The 20,856-nt window shown below is 43.6% G+C and overlaps 1 protein-coding gene across 1 annotated transcript in view; it reads right to left on the reverse strand.

Moving 5' to 3' along the window:
- LOC142437986 (Fc receptor-like protein 5) overlaps positions 1–20,856 on the reverse strand; it is a 128,288-nt gene that overhangs the window by 100,716 nt on the left and 6,716 nt on the right. The window contains exon 4 of the mRNA XM_075540760.1: positions 19,242–19,520. Within this exon, the coding sequence (XP_075396875.1) occupies positions 19,242–19,520 (279 nt within the window). The remainder of the gene's footprint in view (positions 1–19,241; positions 19,521–20,856) is intronic.

Genomic DNA, 20,856 nt, shown 5'->3' on the forward strand with positions numbered 1-20,856 from the left:
AGAGAGTGGAGCACATCTTGGCTCACCAAGCCTTGAAGACGATATTCCTGCTCAGGGCAGCCAATCCACAGAGGACCACATGGCAGGCCCCTCTATGAGACACGACATCCCTCACTGACCCATAGCCCTACAGGGGACAACACTGGAGATACAGTGGCACCTGATCTGATCCCACCACACCGAGGCAAAACACTAAGGACGTGCAACGGAACAACAAGGGGAACAGAGCAACGAAGTCCCTAGGGAATACCAAAAATAGACCTTGGGACCAGGGCTTGGCACCCCAACAGACTCAACTGGAAAGCCCTCCTAAAGGCCAACAAATAGTCCTTGAACTAACTACAAGCTTTTCTTTTTTGTTTGTTGTTGTGTTTATTTTTTGTTTTGTTTTGTCATTGCCTTTTTGTTGTTGCTTTGTTTTTCTTTTGTTCCTTGGTTTTGCTTTGTCTTGTTTTGGTGCATGTTATTATCTCCGCAGATCTGTCTAAGTACAATAGGCTGGATGAACAATCTGCAGGCGAAAACCACGGGACCAACAGTTCTCAAGGGACATGGAGGTGGGAGGAAAGGAAGTGGTGTTAACAAACCCAGGGACAAGGGAACAACAAGTGATCCGAATCGGTGGTGAGGAGGGTGTAGGAGGCCTGGTAGGGCATGATCAAGGGTAATATAACTGAGAGGAATTACTGTAACCCAAATGAAGACAGGATGATAGTGGGACAAGAGGAAATTAAAAGGAAAGAGAGGAAAGAGCTAAGAGGCAAATGACATTTATAGAGGTCTAAATAAAGGCATGCACATATGTAAATATATTTAGATATGAGGATGGGGAAATAGATCTATGTGCATATATTTATAGGTTTAGTATTAAGGTAGCAGATGGAAATTAAACCTCCACTCAAATACTCCCTCAATGCAAGAATACTTTGTTCTATTAAATTGGCCATTCCATGATGCTCACTTTCCCGACATGATGGCTGAAAACAAAGCGGGTGCATAAGCAAATGTGGTGAAGAAAGCTGATGGTTCCAAGCTATCAGAAGATATAGCATGTAGGGTTAAAGGCTTGAAGTTGAACAAAAAAATGGCCATCTAGCTCAGAAGCAACAAAACCCACATGGAAGAAGCACACCAGCCTGTGTGATCATGAGGTGTCAATGCGATCAAGTATCAGGCATCAAAGAACAAAAAAAAATCGCATCAGTGAGAATGAGGGGATCCAAAGCCTGTCCGTAGGCAAGTGGACATCCCTTTATGGAAAGGTCACGGATAGGAGATGAGTCAGTCAGGGTGCAGTGTAGCAACAATGAAACATACAACTTTCCTCTAGTTCCTAAATGCTTCCTCTCTACCCACTATCATGATCCCAAGTCTACCTTACAAATCTGGCTAGATGAGAGGATGTACTGGAAACACAGGGAATCCAGAACAAAGGATCCCTTCAGGACCAGTGGTGAGAGTGATGATACTGGGAGGGTGGAGGGAAGGTGGGGTAGAAAGGGGGAACCAATTACAAGTATCTTCAAGGCAGGTGCTAGCTGAAGAACCCTTACGGACGGTGCATTGGGCGGCTAGCCACAGGACCAGCAGTCCCAAACCATCATTTTCTCCATGAGAAAAAGAAAAGTGGGTGAAGGGAGACATTGGACAGTGTACAATATGACAAAAGAGTAATTTATAAATTATCAAGTGTTCATGAGGGAGTGGGTAGCAGGGAGGGAGGTGGGAAAATGAAGAGCTGATACCAGGGGCTTACGTGGAGAGCAAATATTTTGAGAATGATGAGGGTAACGAATGTACAAATGTGTTTTACACAATTCATTTATGTATGTATTGTGATAACAGTTGTATGAGCCCCCAATAAAATGATTAAACAAAATAATACTCAAACATTCATATTTTACTATATTTTATTTGAAAAATGTTTAAGCCTTTAATAAAATGGCAAGGCTAATATGATGAGCTCCTATGTGCCTTTCGCCAAGATTCATCCATTCCTAAAATTTGCTATATCTGATTATTGCTATCTAAACAAGACTGGGGTACTGCTACTTATGGGATGTGTACGAAGCTTGGCTTAGCGAGATGGGGGTTGCTGTGGGATGCAGCTGTTGGTGGGAAGGGAAGATACAGGTTTAGGATTATGGACCAGAGGCTTGCTTTTCTCATGATGCTGTGCCTCAGTGTGGAATTGCAAAGATGTGAGAATTGTATATTCAAGTCTACACATTCAGGCCACTGTGAAAGTATATTTGTCATTGCTTTATAATTGTTGATACTCTTGTCCTGAAAACCGAGGAAGGGGACGATAGATACTGCTTTTCCATTAACTTCATTTATACGTTGGCACTGCTTTTCTAGTAAGAAAGGCATTACTTCCATCAACCAAACTTGAGTTCACATTTTGACAAAGAATCAGTAAAATACCGTTTATAAGGAACAACTTCTAGTTAGATTTAGCGAGTTCTCTAGCACAGCACTGATGGAGAAACTACAGAAAGGACTGGATTTTAGGAGCCAATGGAGATGGTCATCTACTGGTAAGGAACATGGGAGTCTGCATTCGCTGCCGTCCCAGGTTCAGCTGTGATTGCCTGTTAGCTGGAACTGCACGTCACAAAAGCACTTCAGGGAAGACTGCTATAGACAGATGTAGTTTTAAAATTTGACGCTGGAGGGTGCTCTCTGCTTTATCAGAGTTGGGCAAGTCTACGGTTTACCAATTTACTCTGGTTTAATTGCTTTCAATAGATTGATGCCTCTGGCATCTGTTTTCCTTCATTCAGCCTATTTCAAGGGGGTGCGAATTCAAAGCCTGTGGGAGCCAGACAGGCAATGTGGAGTGAAGTGAGCAAGGTGTAAGAAAATTCAACTGCCAGAATGTAATAAAAATTTAATTATTTTTAACTGAACTCTTGGCTGTGTGTGTGACACAAGACAAGTGTATGTGATATTGGAGGTTATGTTTTGAATCCAATTTTGAAAAATACAAATTGAAATGCAAGTACAATTAATTATTAATTTTTTCTTCCATTATTCATTATTTCTTAATTGGGAACTGGAGACCCGGCATCTTTTCTTCACCACCAAGAAATCAATGTCACGTTTTACATTCCACATTGTGATGTACGGTGTAGATTTTGCTATTCTCCCGGTGCTAGCGCTTAGTTTTGCTGTTTTTTAAGGGGAAGCAGCTGATTTCTAATGTGGGCACTTCTGACTAGAGATAGAAACTTTGGACAATGGTTTTAGAATAACTACGTCTGAGATATTTGTAGAAGTCTGTCATTTCTCTCTCGACATGTTTTTTAGGAGTATATTGCCTCACTGCTCAATCATTTCTACTTATAATTCTTCAGCCTCCTTATCAATATCAATTGCAAAAGGTCAATTCAACCGAGCTGGGTATTTTTCCAGAGTTTTATTTTCTGAAATCAGTTTTCAACTCCGTAATTTGGGATATGTAGTTCAATCCATCCTTTTTATTTTGGGAAACAGATTTCCGTGAATGTGATTCTCATTTGGGGTCAATACTCATAAATGCTTCTCTGTGAATGAGTCAAAATATTCAGAGGTTGTGTTGTCAACCAAAACAAGGCCAGTTTTTGTTAAGCCGACTATGTGTTCGGGCGCCAGGGTTGAGATTGTTCATTGGACGGCACGAGTGAGTTATCTTGCTTTGCTTCTCTTGGGGACTAAGCCACAAGTGAGCCACCAAAATTCATGTATGGACGGCCTCTAGATTTGCATCTCACTCATCAAGTAAAACAGTGACCACTTTGAACTTCGAACCTCAAGCCTTTATCTAGCTCATATTCTTATTACTGAGTCTGAGATGTGTTCCGTGTCTAATATTTTAGTCCAGAGTAATTTCTGAGGAATCAGATATCGATGAATATACATTTTTAATCATTACAAAACACTGCCATCTTGACTTTAAATTTCATAAACAAGTTCCATATTATCAATGACCATTGTCAGGCATTTCTTTTAAAAAATCATTTTATTGGGGTTCATACAACTCTTATCACAATCCATACATACATCAATTGAGTAAAGCACCCTTATACATTCGTTGCCCTCATCATTCTCAAAATTCACCTTCCGCTTGGGTTCCTGGAATCAGCTCATTTTGCTTTTTTCCCTCCCCCTTCCTCCCCACTCACCCTTAATAACTTATAAATTATTATTTTATCTTATCTTATGTTTCCTGGCGTGTCCCTTCACCCACTTTCCTGTTGTCCATCCCCCAGTGAGGAAGTTATATGTAGACCCCTGAGATCGGTTCCCCCTTTCTACCCTCCCCCTTCCCTCCCGGTATTGCCCCTCTCACCGTTGGTCCTGAGGGGTTCATCTGTTCTAGATTCCCTGTGTTTCCAGATCCCAACTGTACCGCTGTGCATCCTCTGGTCTAACCAGGTTTGCAAGGTAGAATTGGGATCATGATAGTTGGTTGGGGGCGGGGGGAGGAAGAAACGTTTAAGAACTAGAGGAAGGTTGTGAGTTTCATTATTGTTATACTGAACCCTGAGTGACTCATCTCCTCCCCAATACCCCTCTGCAAGGGATGTCCAGTTGTCTACAGATGGTATGCACTCCCCTCATTCACGATGATATGATTCCCCCTCCCCCCGCCTTTGTTGCTTGAAATTTGGTCCTCTCTGCCCTTCATGATCACACATGTTAGTGTGCTGCTTCCATGGGGGCTTTGTTGCTGCTGGGCTAGATGGCTGCTTGTTTACTTTCAAGCCTTTAAGTCCCCAGACGCTATATCTCTCGATAGCCAGACACCATCAGCCTTCTTCACCACACTTACTTATGCACACATTTGTCCAGCATTTATGTGGGGAAGGTGATCACACAAAGATGGTTTTTGTTCTTTGGTGTCTACTACCTGATCCCTTCAACACCTTGTGTTCACTTAGGCTTGTGTGCTTCTTCTCTGTGGGCTTTGTTGCTTCTGAGCTAGATGGCTGCTTGTTTGCCTTCAAGCCTTTAAGACCCCAGGTGCTATATCTTTTTGATAGCCGGGCACCATCAGCTTTCTTCACCATGTTTGCTTATGCACACATCTGTCTTCAGCAATCATGTCGGGAAGGTGGGTATCATGGAATGACCTTTTAACTGAGCAAGGTGCTATTGTATTGAGGAATGTGCGTGAGGAGGCCCAATGTCCACCTGCTACCCTATTACTGAACCTAGAAATATATGCACATAGGTCTATTTCCCCCATAATCATAAATATATTTACATATGTACATGGGTCAGGCATTTCTATCTTCTGTTTACTGGGGGTTTGGTCTAGGCAATATTCAACTTTTCAAAATTTGCATCTGATTACAAAGATGGCTTTTTCGTAATGACCTTGCTTGCCTGTGTCCATGTCCTTACAATGTGACTTTGTACTTCCTTACATCAACTTCCCTTTCTCTGGAACATGTTCTGGTCTTGTGTCTGGGGAACCATACCACAAAGTGAGTCATTGAAAATTCACATAGAGCTGGCCACCATGGCCATTTTGAACTTTGATCCTCAAGTAAGCTTAGGTCAACAAAAGTGTCAGGAAGTGATGCTATTCAAGTTGCCGGCATAGTTTTCAAGAGGCCTCACAGCAGTGGTTCTCAACCTTCCTTATGCTGCTGCCCTTTCATGTAGTTCCTCATGGTGTGGCCACCCCAACCATAAAATTATTTTCGTTGCTACTTCATAACTGTCGTTTTGCTTCTGTGATAATTCATAATGTAAATATCTGATATGCACGATGTATTTTCATTGTTACAAATTGAACATAATTAAAGCATAGTGATTAATCACAAAAGCAATATGGAATTATATATTGTGAAATATTTATCTCTAATGACAAATAAATGAAATTTTGTCTTGAAGCATGGTGTAGGATGGGTAACAGTCTTCACCCTGAGTACTTGGACGTGGGCATCTCTGCATGTGGGCGGAACCGCCTGGAGACATAGAGGAGCCGTGTCTCGGTTCCTAAGACCATTGAAAAGATGTGTTTTCCAGTCGTCTTAGGCGACCCCTGTGAAAGGGTCGTTCGACCCCCAAAGGGTGAGAACTGCTGCCTTACAGGCGCCTTCTCTCACTGCTTGGAAGACTAATACTGTCATGTGAATAAGCCTGGGCTAGCTTGCTGAGCAGGGGCAGTGGTGGTTTAGTGCTAGAATGTTCCCTTCCCACTGGGTTTGTTTCCAGGCCAACGCACTTCATGCATAGCCACAGCCCATCTGTCCGTGGTGGAAACGTGTGTTTAGCTGTGAGGTTGGACAGAGTGAAGGCAACTCTAACAAACTGGGAAGACAGGCGTGGCGATGTGCCTGCACAATGCAGTTCGTGAAACAGCGACAGATGACAATGGTGACCCACAGCCTATCATGGGGATGGTACGGGACTCAGCAGCATTTCATTCTGCTTTATTTAAGTTACTAGGAGCTGGGGCCAAACTTCACAACAACTAACAACACCCAGACAACAACAATAGCATTAGCAGGCTGACAATGGAAAGATCTTAGAGAGAGGCTCCAGTCATCTTCAGCCATTCCAGATGAGTTGTCACCAACCAGAGTCTACGCACAGCCACTGGTGAGTCGCAGCTACATGAAGGAGACACACTATGAGTGAGGCCAGAATGACCCAAACAGAATTGGGACACAAATGAATGGTGGCTACTAGAAGAAATTGATCTGAAATTGATTGTGGTGGTGATTATACATCTTTTTTAATATTATGGATTGATTAAATTTTATGATTTATGAAGCATATGACAATAAAACTGTTTTCTTTCCAAAGCCATTGTATTGGGAGCTAATACAGATAACATATCACCCCATAGTTCAATCCCATCAAACAATAGTATAATTGCTACCACAATCAGTTTCCAACATTTTCTTCCTTCTTGAACTCCCACACCACCATCACTGGACATCCCCCCAGAACCCCTTATTCTACACATTGCCTCTTAGGCTCATCAATTCTGGGATTCACATACTGAAAACCAGAAAAACATATAACAAAAATTTAAGAGGGTCACTCCCAACAACAAAATACATCTGAGATAGTCTCTAATATGAAAAACAAAAACACAAAATACGAAAAATGTTGAAAGCCAGATCAGGGGGATCAACTGACAAGGTTTGAACCATTCAAGTCAGGTTTGTTATTTTGACCTTCTAGAGTCTCCTAGAGTCGATGCGCTCTGTTTGGAGACTGGTTTCTTCCCATTCCTCTATTACAGACAGAGAGAAACCACTGGAGGTTTATTTCCTGTGCAGATCTCACAAATAGATCTTAGACTCCCACTGGCATCCACAGCCTTCTGCAAACCAGAACCTCACAGCTTAGGCTCTGAGACTGCTCCCTCCTTTCGCTTCAGATGATATGATTTACAATTCTTCAGTCACGTATGTTGGCATGCTTCTTCCATGGACTTAGTTACATCTCATTTCGAGATGTTTGTTTGGAAATAAGCCTTTAAGACCCCAGATGCTATTTTATGTGATAGCCAAGCACCACCTACTGTCTTTAACACACTTTGCTATAGCTCCCATGTCTTCTCTGTTCACTTGCTGAGGGTGAGTTTCAAGCAGGATCATGGTGTAAGAATTAATTGTTCTTAAATTGGAGCTAGGATTTAGTGTGACCCCCAAACCCATTCCTGGGTCTATGTTTTTTTGTTTTTGCCTTTTACCTGCCTTTTAAAGCTACATGTTGAGATGGTTTGTTACATAGAATTGGGAATTTAAGTGGCTTTCCATAATACACTATTGTCACCATGGTTAAAGTGTTTATTCCCACATCCTTATCACATTTAAAGAGAAGAGCATGAGTTTTACCTTCAACCATACAGTGCCTCCATGTCAATGCACCATCGCTTATCCCATTTCCTCCCAGTGTTCCTTATTTCCATTCTTCCTTCTTTCCCATCCCTCAATCCTGGGGTAAATGCCTCCCTTTGGTCTTCAACAGTTGATTATTTTATCATAGGTCTGGTGAGATCAGTTCCAGACCTGACAGGTGATTCAAGACTATCAGTCTCCATAGGACCAGTAAGCCTATCTCTTTTGTGATGTGAGGTTCTGTTCTACATGTTTCTCCCACTCAACCCAGGGCATTCTAATATGATCCTTTCTTGAGCAGTTGGCAGTGGGAGCTGGCCATGATCTGGTTCTCAGGATTAGGAAGACTGTTGTTGGCATGGTCCATCAGTCCGTTGGACTAATTGTTTCCATTCGTCCTTTGATTTGTATCACTCTCTTTCCTCCAGATGAGGAGAGGCAAGTATTTGCATCTTCCTGGGCTGCTCACCAATGTAGGACTGGAACACCGTCTTTGTGAACCAAGGAACCTTGGGGTCCCCAGAAAATATGGTACTTCCTGAACCTCCAGACCCAGGGATGCATTCTCTCGGGGTGTTTGGAGATGTCTAAGAAGCATTCATAACTTTTCCCTATGTATGCTACACCACCTTTGTGGAGATATTTGCAGCAAAAGGAAATATACACATACAAGTATCTTCTGTCAGACCTATATATATTTGTGGGTACACTCCCACTCCCCCTTACCCATATGTTCAGACTGCTTTTCTATACAAGCATAAACTCAGAGTTCACCACCACTGCAGGATTGTGTATACAACAGGTATTTGCCTATATTATTTTTAACCCTTGCAAACCTCCCAATCTCTTCCCCCATGTAATGTGTTTTGGTCGCTTGTCTAAGATCAGATGTCTGTAGTAGGATGGATTTACTTCTGGGCCATCAGTTCTGTTTCATTGGTCTATATATCCATTGTTGTGCCAGTACCAGGCCCGTGTGACTGTCTGTGCAGTGAGTTTTGAGACAGGAAGTAAGAGGCTTCCTACTTCACACTTCTCTTTTAGTAGTGCTTTGCTGTTTCGGGGTCTCTTTCCTTTCCACACAAAATCGGTGACTTGTTTTTCCATCTCTTGGAAGGATGGTACTGGAATCTGGATGGAGCTTGCCTTATATCTGTACATTGCTGTGGGTAGTTTGACATTTTCACAATATTAAGTATTCTTCTTCATGAACATGGTCTTCTACTTACATAGGTCTTTTATGGTTTATTGTAGTAGTGTTTTGTAGTTCTCCTTGTCTAGGTATTTTGTTTCTCTGGCTATATTTATTCATAAGTATTTCATATTTTTATGGCTATTGTAAAATGGTATTGTTTTATCTGATTTTCCTTTCAGAGCTCTCTTTGGTAGCATGAAGAAAGCCAATTGTTTGGGGTTTTTTATTTTTGCATGTTGATCTCATACCCTGACTCTATTGAATCTTTCGATTACATTCAACAATTCTCTCTGTGAGTCTTTGGGGTTTTCTAGTAGGGGAGAACAATATCTGAAACTAGAGAGAGGGATGCTTCTTCTTTGCCAAAGGGATGCGTCTGGGTTTTCTTTCTTCAGAGCTCTGGCTAAGACTTCCAGCACGATATTAGATTTCTCTAAAAAAACCCACTGTCATCGAGATGTGTCTGAGCTAGCCCGACATGAACTTACAATGCCAGCAGAGGTCCTTACACCATTACATAGGGGTGGCATTAAAGGGCATCGTTTTCTAGTAACAAGAATGGTTTCAGTTTCTCTCTGTTGACGGTCATACTGATTTTTGGTTTTATACGTATGATGTTTATTATGTTGAGAAATTTTCTCTCCATTCTTATTTTGTTGAGTATTTTCATCAGAAATTGGTAACAGGTTATTTTTTGTTATGCTGTTGGCTTCTATTGGGTGAGATTTTACTGAGAAAATCTGCATCAATATTAATGACGGATATTGGTTTATAATTTTATTTTTTTAGTGATGTCACTGACTGGTTTTTGTATTAGGGTTATGATTATTTATTCAAATGAATTTGGGGATTTTCCCTTATCTTCTGTACTGTAAAATAGTATAACATTAGTTTACCATAAATAGAATGTTATGAAAACAGACCATGAATGCAAAGACCAATCTCGGCATTTTATTTTCCGAATTCTTTTTCCCAATCAGAGATCATACCACATTAGTATATTTAATTTATTTACACTGGCTTTATGAGGCAGGTCATAAAGATTTATACGACAATCTAAATTAGAATGTATGTAGAGAGATTAAATGTGGAGGGAAGAGGGTGAACAAAACCAGAAGTAGAATTAGAATATGGACATGTATACCAGCAATTTCTGCACAACCTTAAAAGTGAATTGAAAGTTCAAGAGTCTAGTTTCCTTTCGACAACAGCCAAGCAAAGAGATAATTGACAACAGACCCTGCTGTTCAGAGACAGTGTAAGGAGTGGTCAATCTTGTTCTGGCGTGAGGATTAACAATTGCTCACAGAGACCCCGATTTTGTGGTGTCTGTGGTTGGATCTCCATCTCCTCACACTTGTCAAGATGAAAGCCTTTTGTCCCAGGACTCCCCTGAAGGGGTTCTGAGAACATTTTAATTGTGGCCCAAACCCAAGGCTCATTTGCAGAGCATGTTCCAACTCACATGGACAAGCTTGAACTTGCTACAATTCACAGCCTTGGTGCTCCTGGTTGAGACACTGGGCTGTGCTGGCTTCACCTCAGAGTGGAATAACCGCCATATTTGGGAGGGATGAGGGAATGGCGCCAATGAGAAGAGGTGTAAAGATGCCTCCCTCAGATCATCTCTGGCCTCTAGAGAAAATATGACCTGGGTCATAAGAACTGCATGCTCTCATAATTTCTGCAGCATCCTTATAAGCCGTGTTCTTAGCCATTGGCCTTTACAATGGAGTCCCTGGAAGATCATTCTTTCTCTCCAAACAAGTGCTCTTGGGGAGAAAGCACACAGGTGGCCTGGGTAAAGGTCTGGTAAAGCCACAAAACAGTTTCCTACTTCCTGTAGCTCCCTCTTGGTCCATTTCATTTCTGCTCTGCTGAGCCTCCTGAAGGCTGCCCCTTCTTCACTTCAGAATAGAGAGTGAAGTGATCCTGAGGGGGAAAAAAAGCTCATGAAGAGAAAGTTAACATTTTCTTGAATGCCCCTTCCCAGTACACGGATCTAGCTGCCTCACTGAGGAAGAGGGAATCCTAGGAAGAGAAAACCTGAGAACTAGGACTCACCTTGATTTTTGGAGGCATTTGTGAGTGCTCTGCAGGGGAAGAAAGAGAAAACAAAGTAGTGAACACCATCGAGACATTACAGTTCAGTCCTTAACTCCCATTTGCCAGGGGTCAGTATCTCTCCCAGGACAGAAAATAAACTCTCGTAGTAGCAGATTCTGAAGCCCTATGAGAGACACCAGCAGCAGAGACCGCATACTTTCCAGAGGTGCAGAGCAGTGGGTTGAAATCGAAGCAGCCACATATCTGAGCGTCCCTACCAGCAACAAATGTCCCCTCTCGGCTCCAGTAGAGATACTGTCCGAGCCAGTTGCACTTCCCCAAAGCTCACCGGCACCGTCCTGTGTCTGACTGATGCTCCAGACCTGGGAGTAAACCACATCTGGACACACTGGATTTGCTGAAAGAGAGGGCAAGGATAGACTCTCAGCAGATACCAGGGGACCACCAACCCCCTGCTCCATACCGACCTCGTTGCTGTTGTCGTTAGTTGTTGAGTGTCTGAGTAGAATTGGACCATAGAGTTTGCAAGGCTAGGGCCTTTTAGAAGCAGATCATAGACCTGTCTTCTACAAGCCATGGGGTGGGTTCAAGTCTCCAACTTGCCAGCCAGGAGCTGAGTCCTTAGCTATTTGCTTCACCCTGGGACAAAGCTACCTTAACATACCTGCCTTACCTGAGCTTATGCGGTACCTGAGATGGCAAGGATAGCCTTACAAGCCTTATCTCTGGGGTTTTCCCCTATATTTTTCCTCTGCCTTCCCAGGTCCAGTCTGGATTCCATACCTAATATTAGCAGTGCTCACCATCATTGTACACAGGCTCCTGTTCCCTTGTTAAAACAGTTAAGTTGGAGTAGGTATGCTCCTGAGAGTCTGGAGAAGATCCTGTAAGACATAGAAATGTGTACTAGTTTCTGAACCAAAATGAAGAGGATAAAGATTGGTGAGAGGGCTGATGGGCAGAGAATCTCAGGACATCCAATGTCCAAAATGGCACAGGGCTCTTACATGGCTAGTAACCAGATGCCTGATAGTCCCATGCCTGGGCTGTTTGTGGAAGGCGTTCTCAAGGACAATGGTTCTAGCTTGGCATGATTAAAATGAATCTAAGTGAGTTCATTTGAATCCAATTCAGAGAAAATTAATCACCTGGGTGAACATTTTCATCAGTAGCATCTCTCATTACCATTTCCTTCAAAGGTCTAGATAATAACAGTATCTTTCTATCGTCTCAGCTCCTGTCCTAGAAAAGATGCCTTAACTTTCAGCAATACATCGTTTAATCAAGGGGAGAAATGAAACTGTGAATTTAAGCAAACAGAATAGGCTGTTACTCTCTGATAATGCCCTGAAATTATATTGTTTAATTTAAAGGTGCTAATGAGGTCAAGATCATCACCAGGGGCTCTGGAATTAATTGTGCATACTTCCATTGGCCAAAAGAGCAGATTCAAACTCTAATTGAGATGAAGTCTTAGATCACCATGATTGGATGTGATGCTGGAGAGGAAAAATTGAATGTATCATTATTTATGTGAGTGTATTTATTCATCAATATCAGCTTTGTGTATATACTTAATACAGTATTGTTGTGCTCTAAAGATGCCATAAAATATTGTCTTAAATGTGCATCTTTGCAGAGATTCTGGAGACAGACTGCTGGATTCAAAACTTGGCTTTGTCATGTACTAGCTGTGTGACCTTGGCTAAGTTATTCATCCTCTTGTGCCTAATTCCCACATCTGTAAACAATACTCTATATAACCAGTTAGCATTTATAAAGCACTTAGCACAATGTCTGGCAAATTATAGATCTGATGCTAAGGATTCATTGTTATTATGATGAAATGTGGTATTTTGTGATTATTTCTAGAAGTGGAGTTTGGAGAGACATCAGGGAAGACATCTCAGAGATAATGATATTTGAATCAAACTTAAAGGAGAAGGAGGAGTTAGGAAGAGGAGAGCAGGAGGAAATAGCAGATTCTCAGTCCCAGGAAAGAGGCATGGTCCAAAGTATGGCATAATCAACATTTCTGCTTTTGAGACAAGTTCTCTATTTTAAATACTAAATTTCTTTCCCCCCACGTTTTCTATTCTTAATACTAAACAAACAAGAAGGGACATACACATTACATACACAATAAATGAATAAATGAACCACCTAGGATAGTTGGCACCGGCACCAGAGGGAATAGAACAGAAAACCTCATGTCCTTCAAGAGAGAATCCTCTATTTAGGTTGGAGTGGACAATAAAAGGAGTCCACTCATTTTGGATATTGGCAAATGACCTGCCTTAGCCCCTTGCTGAGAGGCTTCCATTCAGAATAAGCATGCGTGTTTCATGTGACTGGTGACATGTAGGCCCCATGCTGGGAATTTCCTGGTCAGTCCCAAGGTATCTCCTTCTTTCTCTATTGACATGGTACCTATCCTAGAATTGGGAGTCAATGTCCATTTGTAGAATGGATAGTGTTTTAAATGTGAAACACATGGGCAGACAGCAGTACTTTAACTTCATGATGTGGTTCCTTCCTAGTTGTGTATCTGAGGCAGGTCACTTGGCTTGGGCAAACACCAGATTATTCTTTACAAGGATAAGCACACCTCAGATGTACTGCAGGGTTGTTTCTAGAAACCCTAGAAGAAAGAAAATATTGAAATAAAGCAAGTCACACTGGCTTTTGCTTTCCCAGTGCATGTAAAAGCTATCTTGTTTGTCAAGTGGCTTTACTGCGTTGGCTTGTGTGCCGCTCAGATGCCAGCAGCTCTGACACTGGCAGTTCAAATACCAGCAGGGCCACCCAAAGCGAACGGGTTTCAGAGGCGCCTCCAAACTAAGACCATGTTATGAAGACCAGGCTGTCCACTTCTGAGGAATTAGCTTCTGGAAACCTCATGGAGCGCATCAAAACCCTGCCAGACACTAACACCCTCATGACTAGAAGCAGGACTCTGTCAGAATGTCTGCCAAGTGACGAGCCCCTCGGGTCAGAAAGCATTCAAAAGAGGACTGGGGAAGAGCAGCCTCTGAAAGCCAAGTCAACCATCAAGACATGAAGGGAGTCCAGTCTGCAGGAGCAAAGCCTTTGGGACCTTGCTGATGAGGCACAACTGAAAACAAGAGGAAACCGCTGCAAACCTCAATTAATAATCAGAAATTGGAATGCACAAAGTATGAATCTAGGAAAATTGGAAGTTGTAAAAACTAAAACGGAATGCATAGAGATTGGCATTCTACGCATCAGTGAGCTGAATGGACTGTTATTGGGCATTATGAATCAGAAAATCATATAGTTATGGGAATGACAGATGAAGAGGAATGCTGTCACATTCATTCCGTAAAAAGGACATGACAAGATCTATCTGGAAGTGTAAGGTTGTCTGCTCTATTCTCAGCCAAGGATATCCAGTTAATACAACTATTATTTTGATTTATGCACCAATAACTAAAGCTAGTGAGCAGAATCGAAGAATTCTACCAACATCCTCATCTGAAAATTTTAAAGCATGCAATCAAGATGCATTGATAATTATTGATGATTAGAACGTAACAGTTGGAAACAAAGAGGAAGGAACAGTAGTTGGAAAATATGAGCTTGGTGACAGAAACAAAGCTGGAGGTTGCATGATCACATTTTGGAAAAGTAAGAACTTCTTCATTACAGCAACACGTGGACTTCTCCATATGGAATACACAGAAATCAAACGGACGACATCTGTGGAAACTCAGTATTTGCAGCTAAAATGAGAGCAGGAGCCAACTGGGGAACAGACCACCAATGGCTAACATGCAAGTTCAGGTCGAAGCTGAAGAAAATTAAAACAAGTCCGTAACAGCCAAAATGCAACCTTGAGTATGTCCAACTTGAATTCTGAGAACATCTCAAGAACACATTGGATGCATTGAGCACTGATGACTGAAGACCTGACGGGCTGTGGGAGGACATCAAGAACATCAACATGGAGAAAGTAAAGGCCATTAAAAACACAGGAAGGAATGAAAAGCTCCTAGTGGTTGTAGAAGCAACTCTGAAACTTGCTCCTAATCTTAGTGTGACTAAGGCAAATGGAAGAAACAATAAACTCAAAGAGCTGAGTAAAAAATTTGAACTAGAGTAGACAAAGTCAAATATTATCATGAAATATGCAAAAACCTAGAGTTAGATAACCAAAAAGGTAAAACATGCTTGTGGGGAGAGGTCAACCGCTTACAGACATCCTCCCCAGGGTAGTAAAGTCACCAGACTGCAGGGTAGGCCTCTAGGGCAGTTAGTCAACCAGACTATATGGCAGGCCTCGCAATAAACTTCCTCCTTGAGGCCTGAGACCAAGCGTTCACACCCTACTGATAATGGTTCCTATGGAGATCTAGGGAATAGGTCAAAGTTAGGCCGCCATCCTGAACCTAGGATCCGCCCATCTTGTCACATGTATAACCCCAATCCCTCCCCTTCCTATTGCGTGTATGTCCCTAGACCACCCCTTCTGATTACTATATTACCTATGGTACAGCCCCTTCCTGTGACGTATGTCCTCACCTGTAATTAGGGGGCTTGCATGTCCCCAGAGAATATAAGAAGCCTGGGCTACCATTAAAGATCTCTCTCTCTCTCTCCCTCCACGTGGACCATCAAGTGGGGCTGAGGTGAGCATGCTATCATGAATTGTGACTGACTCCCATTTATTTCAATATTTCTATCTCTCATGCTCTCTATAACTTTACTATGATCTTTACTTATTATCGCTGTACAATTGCGCCTACCGGACCCGTAATGATGTGTTAGGGGCTGGCTTCCCCTGACACATGCTAAGCAAATCCTAACCTGAAAGAACTCAAGCCTTGAATGACAATCTTGAAAGATTCTATGGATGAAATATTACATAGCGCAGTAAGCTGCAAAAGAAGATGGGAAGAACACACAGGGTCACTACCAAAAAGAACTAGTCCACATCCCACCATGTCAGGAGGGAGCATGTGAGGAAGAGCCAATGATACTAAAGAAAAAATTTCAAGCTACACTGAAAGCATTAGCCATAAACAAGGCTCCCGGAATTGGTGGAATGACCATGAAAAGGCTTCAGCAAGCTAACGAAGGAGTGGGAGCACTCACTCATTTATGCCTGGGAGTTAGGAAGGCAGCCACTCGGTCAACTGACTGGAAGAGATCCCTATCAGTATCCATTTCAGAAAAAGGTGGCCCAACAGAATACTCAAATTGTAGGACAATATCAAAAATATCCATGCAAATAATGCTTTCCTGAAGATCATTCCAGTTGTAGCAGTACATTGACAGGCAACTGAAAGAGATTCAAGTGTAATTCAGGAGAAAACTTAAAACAAGGTATATCGTTGATGAAGTTAGATGGATCTTGGGTGAAAGCAGAGAAATCCAGAAAGATATGTGGATTACTAAAAAGCAAACAAACAAACAAATACAAATACAAATATGGATAGCCTGAGAAGAATGGGAATCCCAGAACAATACATTGTGCTTATTTGAAACTTGTACGTGGCTCAAGAGATAGTTGTATGAGCTGAACAAGGGAGTACTGCGTGGTTTACAATCAGGAAAGGTGTGTGTCAAGGTTGTATCCTCTCACCATAATTATTCAATCTGTGTGCTGAGCAAATGAACAGAGATACAGGATTATCTGAAGAAGAATGTAGCATCAGGATTAGAGGAAGGCTTATTAATAACCTGCAATATGCAGATAACACAATCTTGCTTGCTGAAATTGAGAAGGCCTAGAAGCACTTGCTGTTGAAGATCAAGGATGATAGCCTTGGATTATGACTCAGTATAAAGAATATCAAAATCCTCACATCTAAGTCAATAGATAACATCATAATAAAAGATTCCAGTTGTCAAGGATTTTTGTCTTGCTTGGATCCACAATCAATGTCCATGGAAGCAGCCATCAAGAGATCAAATGACACACTGCATTGGGTAAATCCGCTGCACAAGACCTCTTTAAAGTGTTGAAAAGCAAGGATGTTACTTTGAAGATTTCAGTGTGCCTGACCCAAGCCATGGTATTTTCAATCACCTCCTACGCGTGAGAAAGTTGGACATTGGATCAAGAAGACTGAAGGAGAATTGAGGCCTTCAAGTCATGGTACTCACGAAGCTTAGGGAAAGGGTCGTGGACTGTGAAAGAACAAACGGATCTGTGTCCGAAGAAGTACAGCCAGATGCTCCTTAGAAGCAAGGATGGCAAGATCTGTCTCAAGAACTCTGGACATGTTGTCAGGAGAGAACAGTCCCTGGGAAGGACATCATGCTTGGTGAATTAGAGGGACAGGAAAAAGGCCCTTGACAAGATGGACCGACACAGTGTCTGCAGCCATGGGCTCAAGCATAAGAGCAATGGTGAAGCTGGTGCAGGACTGGGCGGCGTTTCGCTCTGTTTTACACAGGGTTACTATGAGTCAGTATCGAGTCAATGGCACCCAACAACAATAACTATTTTTAATATTTTTACTACTAGAAGTGGGATAGTGGCTTGCCATTAAGCCTCAGAGGTAGAAAACAGAGATGGGTACTATATGCCCCATGGAACACAAGAGTTATGTAGAGTAGACTAGAACAGAAGCCTCGGAATATTTCTGATACAAAATCTAGTACCTTGTTGTGCTTCAACTTCCTAAGGTGATACAAACACTGTGCGCTCACATCCTACCCTGAAGGGCTTCAGTTCAAGCTTAATCAGAAGGACAACTTCATGGTTGACTTCCCTAAAGATTGCAGTGAAAGTTCTCCTCACGAACCCGTACCTCTCCACAAGGCAGTAGGGACTGGATGGCATCAGATTTGGATATTGGTTTATTTATATTTGAGGTAGTTAGTTTATTGTGCCAATCTGGCCGATAAACACATGTGGGGTTAATTGAAGGGCAGGGGGTATAAATGGCCTTTTGAGTTCTCGGGTTTCTTGCTTTCTGATGGTCAGACCAGGGTACAGCTGCCTTAGCCAGTTCTCTGCTTCCGCTGGCAAGGTTCACTTCCTGTGAGACATCCCCAAGGAGAAGCCACATGGACCTACCCTGATGCAGCCCTGGATGCTGGAGCAGCTGTGTGGAGCCCCCTGACGGTGCTGGGATGCTTACACGTTCACTGATTCGGTTTCCTCCTGCAGTTGGCGTCACTGCATCTGTTTTGTGAGATGGAAGAGGACTTTGTGGATTGGTGTTGGACATATGGGCTAATGGGTTAATGCTGGATTTGTGAGCTTGGGCAGCACTGGGTTGGGATATTTTCTTAATATGCACTTTATATAAAACTTCCTCTTATACATGAGTTTCTGTGGATTTCTTTCTCTAAAGTATCTAGACTAATACAATGTTCCTTAGGAATATTTGATGGAATTTAGTTATCAGATTTCTAACTCATAGCTATTTTGCTAAGGAGGTCCATTGAAGAAAAATATTTAAACATGTCATTGTAGGTTAAATGCTCTCAGCCTTACTTGCCCCCACCTATGTCAAGCTCTTTCATGGCAGAGTAAAATAAGGGACAGCTCCACCCTGTGGGTGACATAGTGACATCTTCTAGAGAGCCTGCTTGCCTCTTTCCTCACCAAACCAGCGTGTTTGCCGAGAATCAGCTACAGAGCAACAGAGTGTAAGGGCAACGGGATACCCACCTGACTTCCTCCGGAACCGCAAGCAAAAAAGCAGGGCAGCTGCCATCAGGCCACCGAGCAACAGCCCCCCAGTCACTCCTGCGGCCAGACGGGGACGTGTGTCCTCTGAAGGCTCTGAGGAGAGAGGCGTGTGTGCGAGCCTCAGAAGGAAGGGACATAGTCGAAGACCCTTGCTGACTGGAGAGGGAGGGACGTGGGTGTGGATAGAGAGCCTGGTGAGGTTTGCCCCAGTTTGAAATGGTTAAATGGATGTCCACTAATCGACCTAATTGGTATCACCCATTCCTTTTGTGTGAGGAGGGGGCAGGCCACCTGCTAGCTTCCACGATCTTCAAAAATTCCATTTTCATGACAAATCACTGAAAAAACCCGATCATAAACCCACCACCACCAAATGCCCTCTCTCCCAGACGGGCACCCTCTGAGACTGTCCTCCGGAGAGACCTACCTGTAGGTCCCTACCTAGCCTGTGGGGACCTACCTGTAACGTTGAGTGACACCGTGTCACTGTGCAGGGTCCTCAGGCCATTGGTGGCCGCACAGGAGTACTTCCCAGAATGCTCTTCAGTCAGAGAGAGGTTGAAGGATGCTCCTCCTCCAGAGGGGGCTGAGCTGCCACCCAGAAAGACATCCTCGTGATAAAACTGGTACCAGATGGGTGGGGAGCCTCTCCGAGCCTCACAGCGAAGCTCCACCACGTCCCCTACCTCCGCCTGGGCCCGGGGAAGCCGGAGTGTGAAGAGCAGGTGCGACACTGGAACTGACAAGACCAAGCAAACGTCAGCGAGAACGGCCTCTGCTTGAGCTCAGTAGACCAACATGTCCAGAAAAGGTTTCTAGGATGGCAGCAATATGTTATATCTGTGGCATTGCCCAACCTTGTGGCGGTTAAAAGCGCGCTGCCGCTGAGTTGATTCCAACTCCGAGGGACCCTCTAGAACAGGGTGGAATTGTCCCCGTGGGTTTCTGAGCCCGTCACCCTTTGCAGGAGTTGAAAGCCCAGTCTTTCTCCCAGAGCTGCTCGCTCTGGTATTTCAGCAGAGCCGTCTGTGATGGACGCGTGCCAGGGGAGCACAAATGAAACGCTCTGAATCACAACAGAGCGCGGGGAGGGATCCCCTTGGCTGGCGGGCTCTCCAGTCCCCACTGTCAAGTGCACGGGCTCAAGCACACCAAAGAGTGCAAAGACGGTGCAGGACTGGGTAACGCTTTGCTCTAGTGCACGTGCTGTCACCCCGCGTCGGAGTCGACTCACGACAGCTACATGGGACGAGTGCGCATTGAAAATGGGGCCAGTGTGAATGAGCGCGTTCATTTTAAACTAATGACCAGCGTGGTTACTGGATTGGGGAACCTTAGCGTGGAACTATTTCCTCCAGGACTGGGAGGTGAGTCCTAGGAAGCCTTTTTCTGGCCTGCTGTCTGCAACCAGACTCTCCCACCTTTTCCCGCTGCACTATTTTCTTTATCCATTTTTCACCATTACCAGTCTGACTGCTCTCAGCAAGCGGCAATTTCTTTTGTGAGCTCTGGCGTCTGTGATCACCTTCGAACGTTCTCCTTGTCCGAAAGCATCCCGGAGCCTAATCTGAGAACTTCCGGTTGCGCTGACGGGTGGTCTGAAGACGGGCCATCTGCATGGTTGGCTGTGCAGTAACCTCCCCCGGCATCGCTCTCCCTAATAACAGGGCTCTGCATCTCTGCTCCCTTGAAATACCAAGACAGCCTCCCCACTCTCTCCTTTGGGTCTTTCCTGCACTAGGAGAATCCAGTGTTTCCTGTGCCTTCAGTCACGAAGCAGGCAAGGAGCAGCTTTCCCCTGCAGTCACCTGTGCCCCAGAGGGCTGGAACTTCGTGAGGACACCGGGACAGGGATTCCTGTGTGAACACAGACATTGAGAGACCTGACCCAGGGACATCAGCAATGATGGAGCTGGAGAGATTTAGAACATCTTAGCAACGTGATGGTTGAAGGAGGTGGTGAGGCAAGATGCCCTCCTCCCAGCTTTCAGCTGCATGAATGTCCTCATCTTGTCATTGTGTTCCCCTCAGCAGGCCCGACTCCCCCAGGTGTTCGAGGTTGCACCACTGCAGGG

This window comes from Tenrec ecaudatus, chromosome 1 (genome assembly GCF_050624435.1).
Source record: "Tenrec ecaudatus isolate mTenEca1 chromosome 1, mTenEca1.hap1, whole genome shotgun sequence".
Classification (NCBI taxonomy): domain Eukaryota; kingdom Metazoa; phylum Chordata; class Mammalia; order Afrosoricida; family Tenrecidae; genus Tenrec; species Tenrec ecaudatus.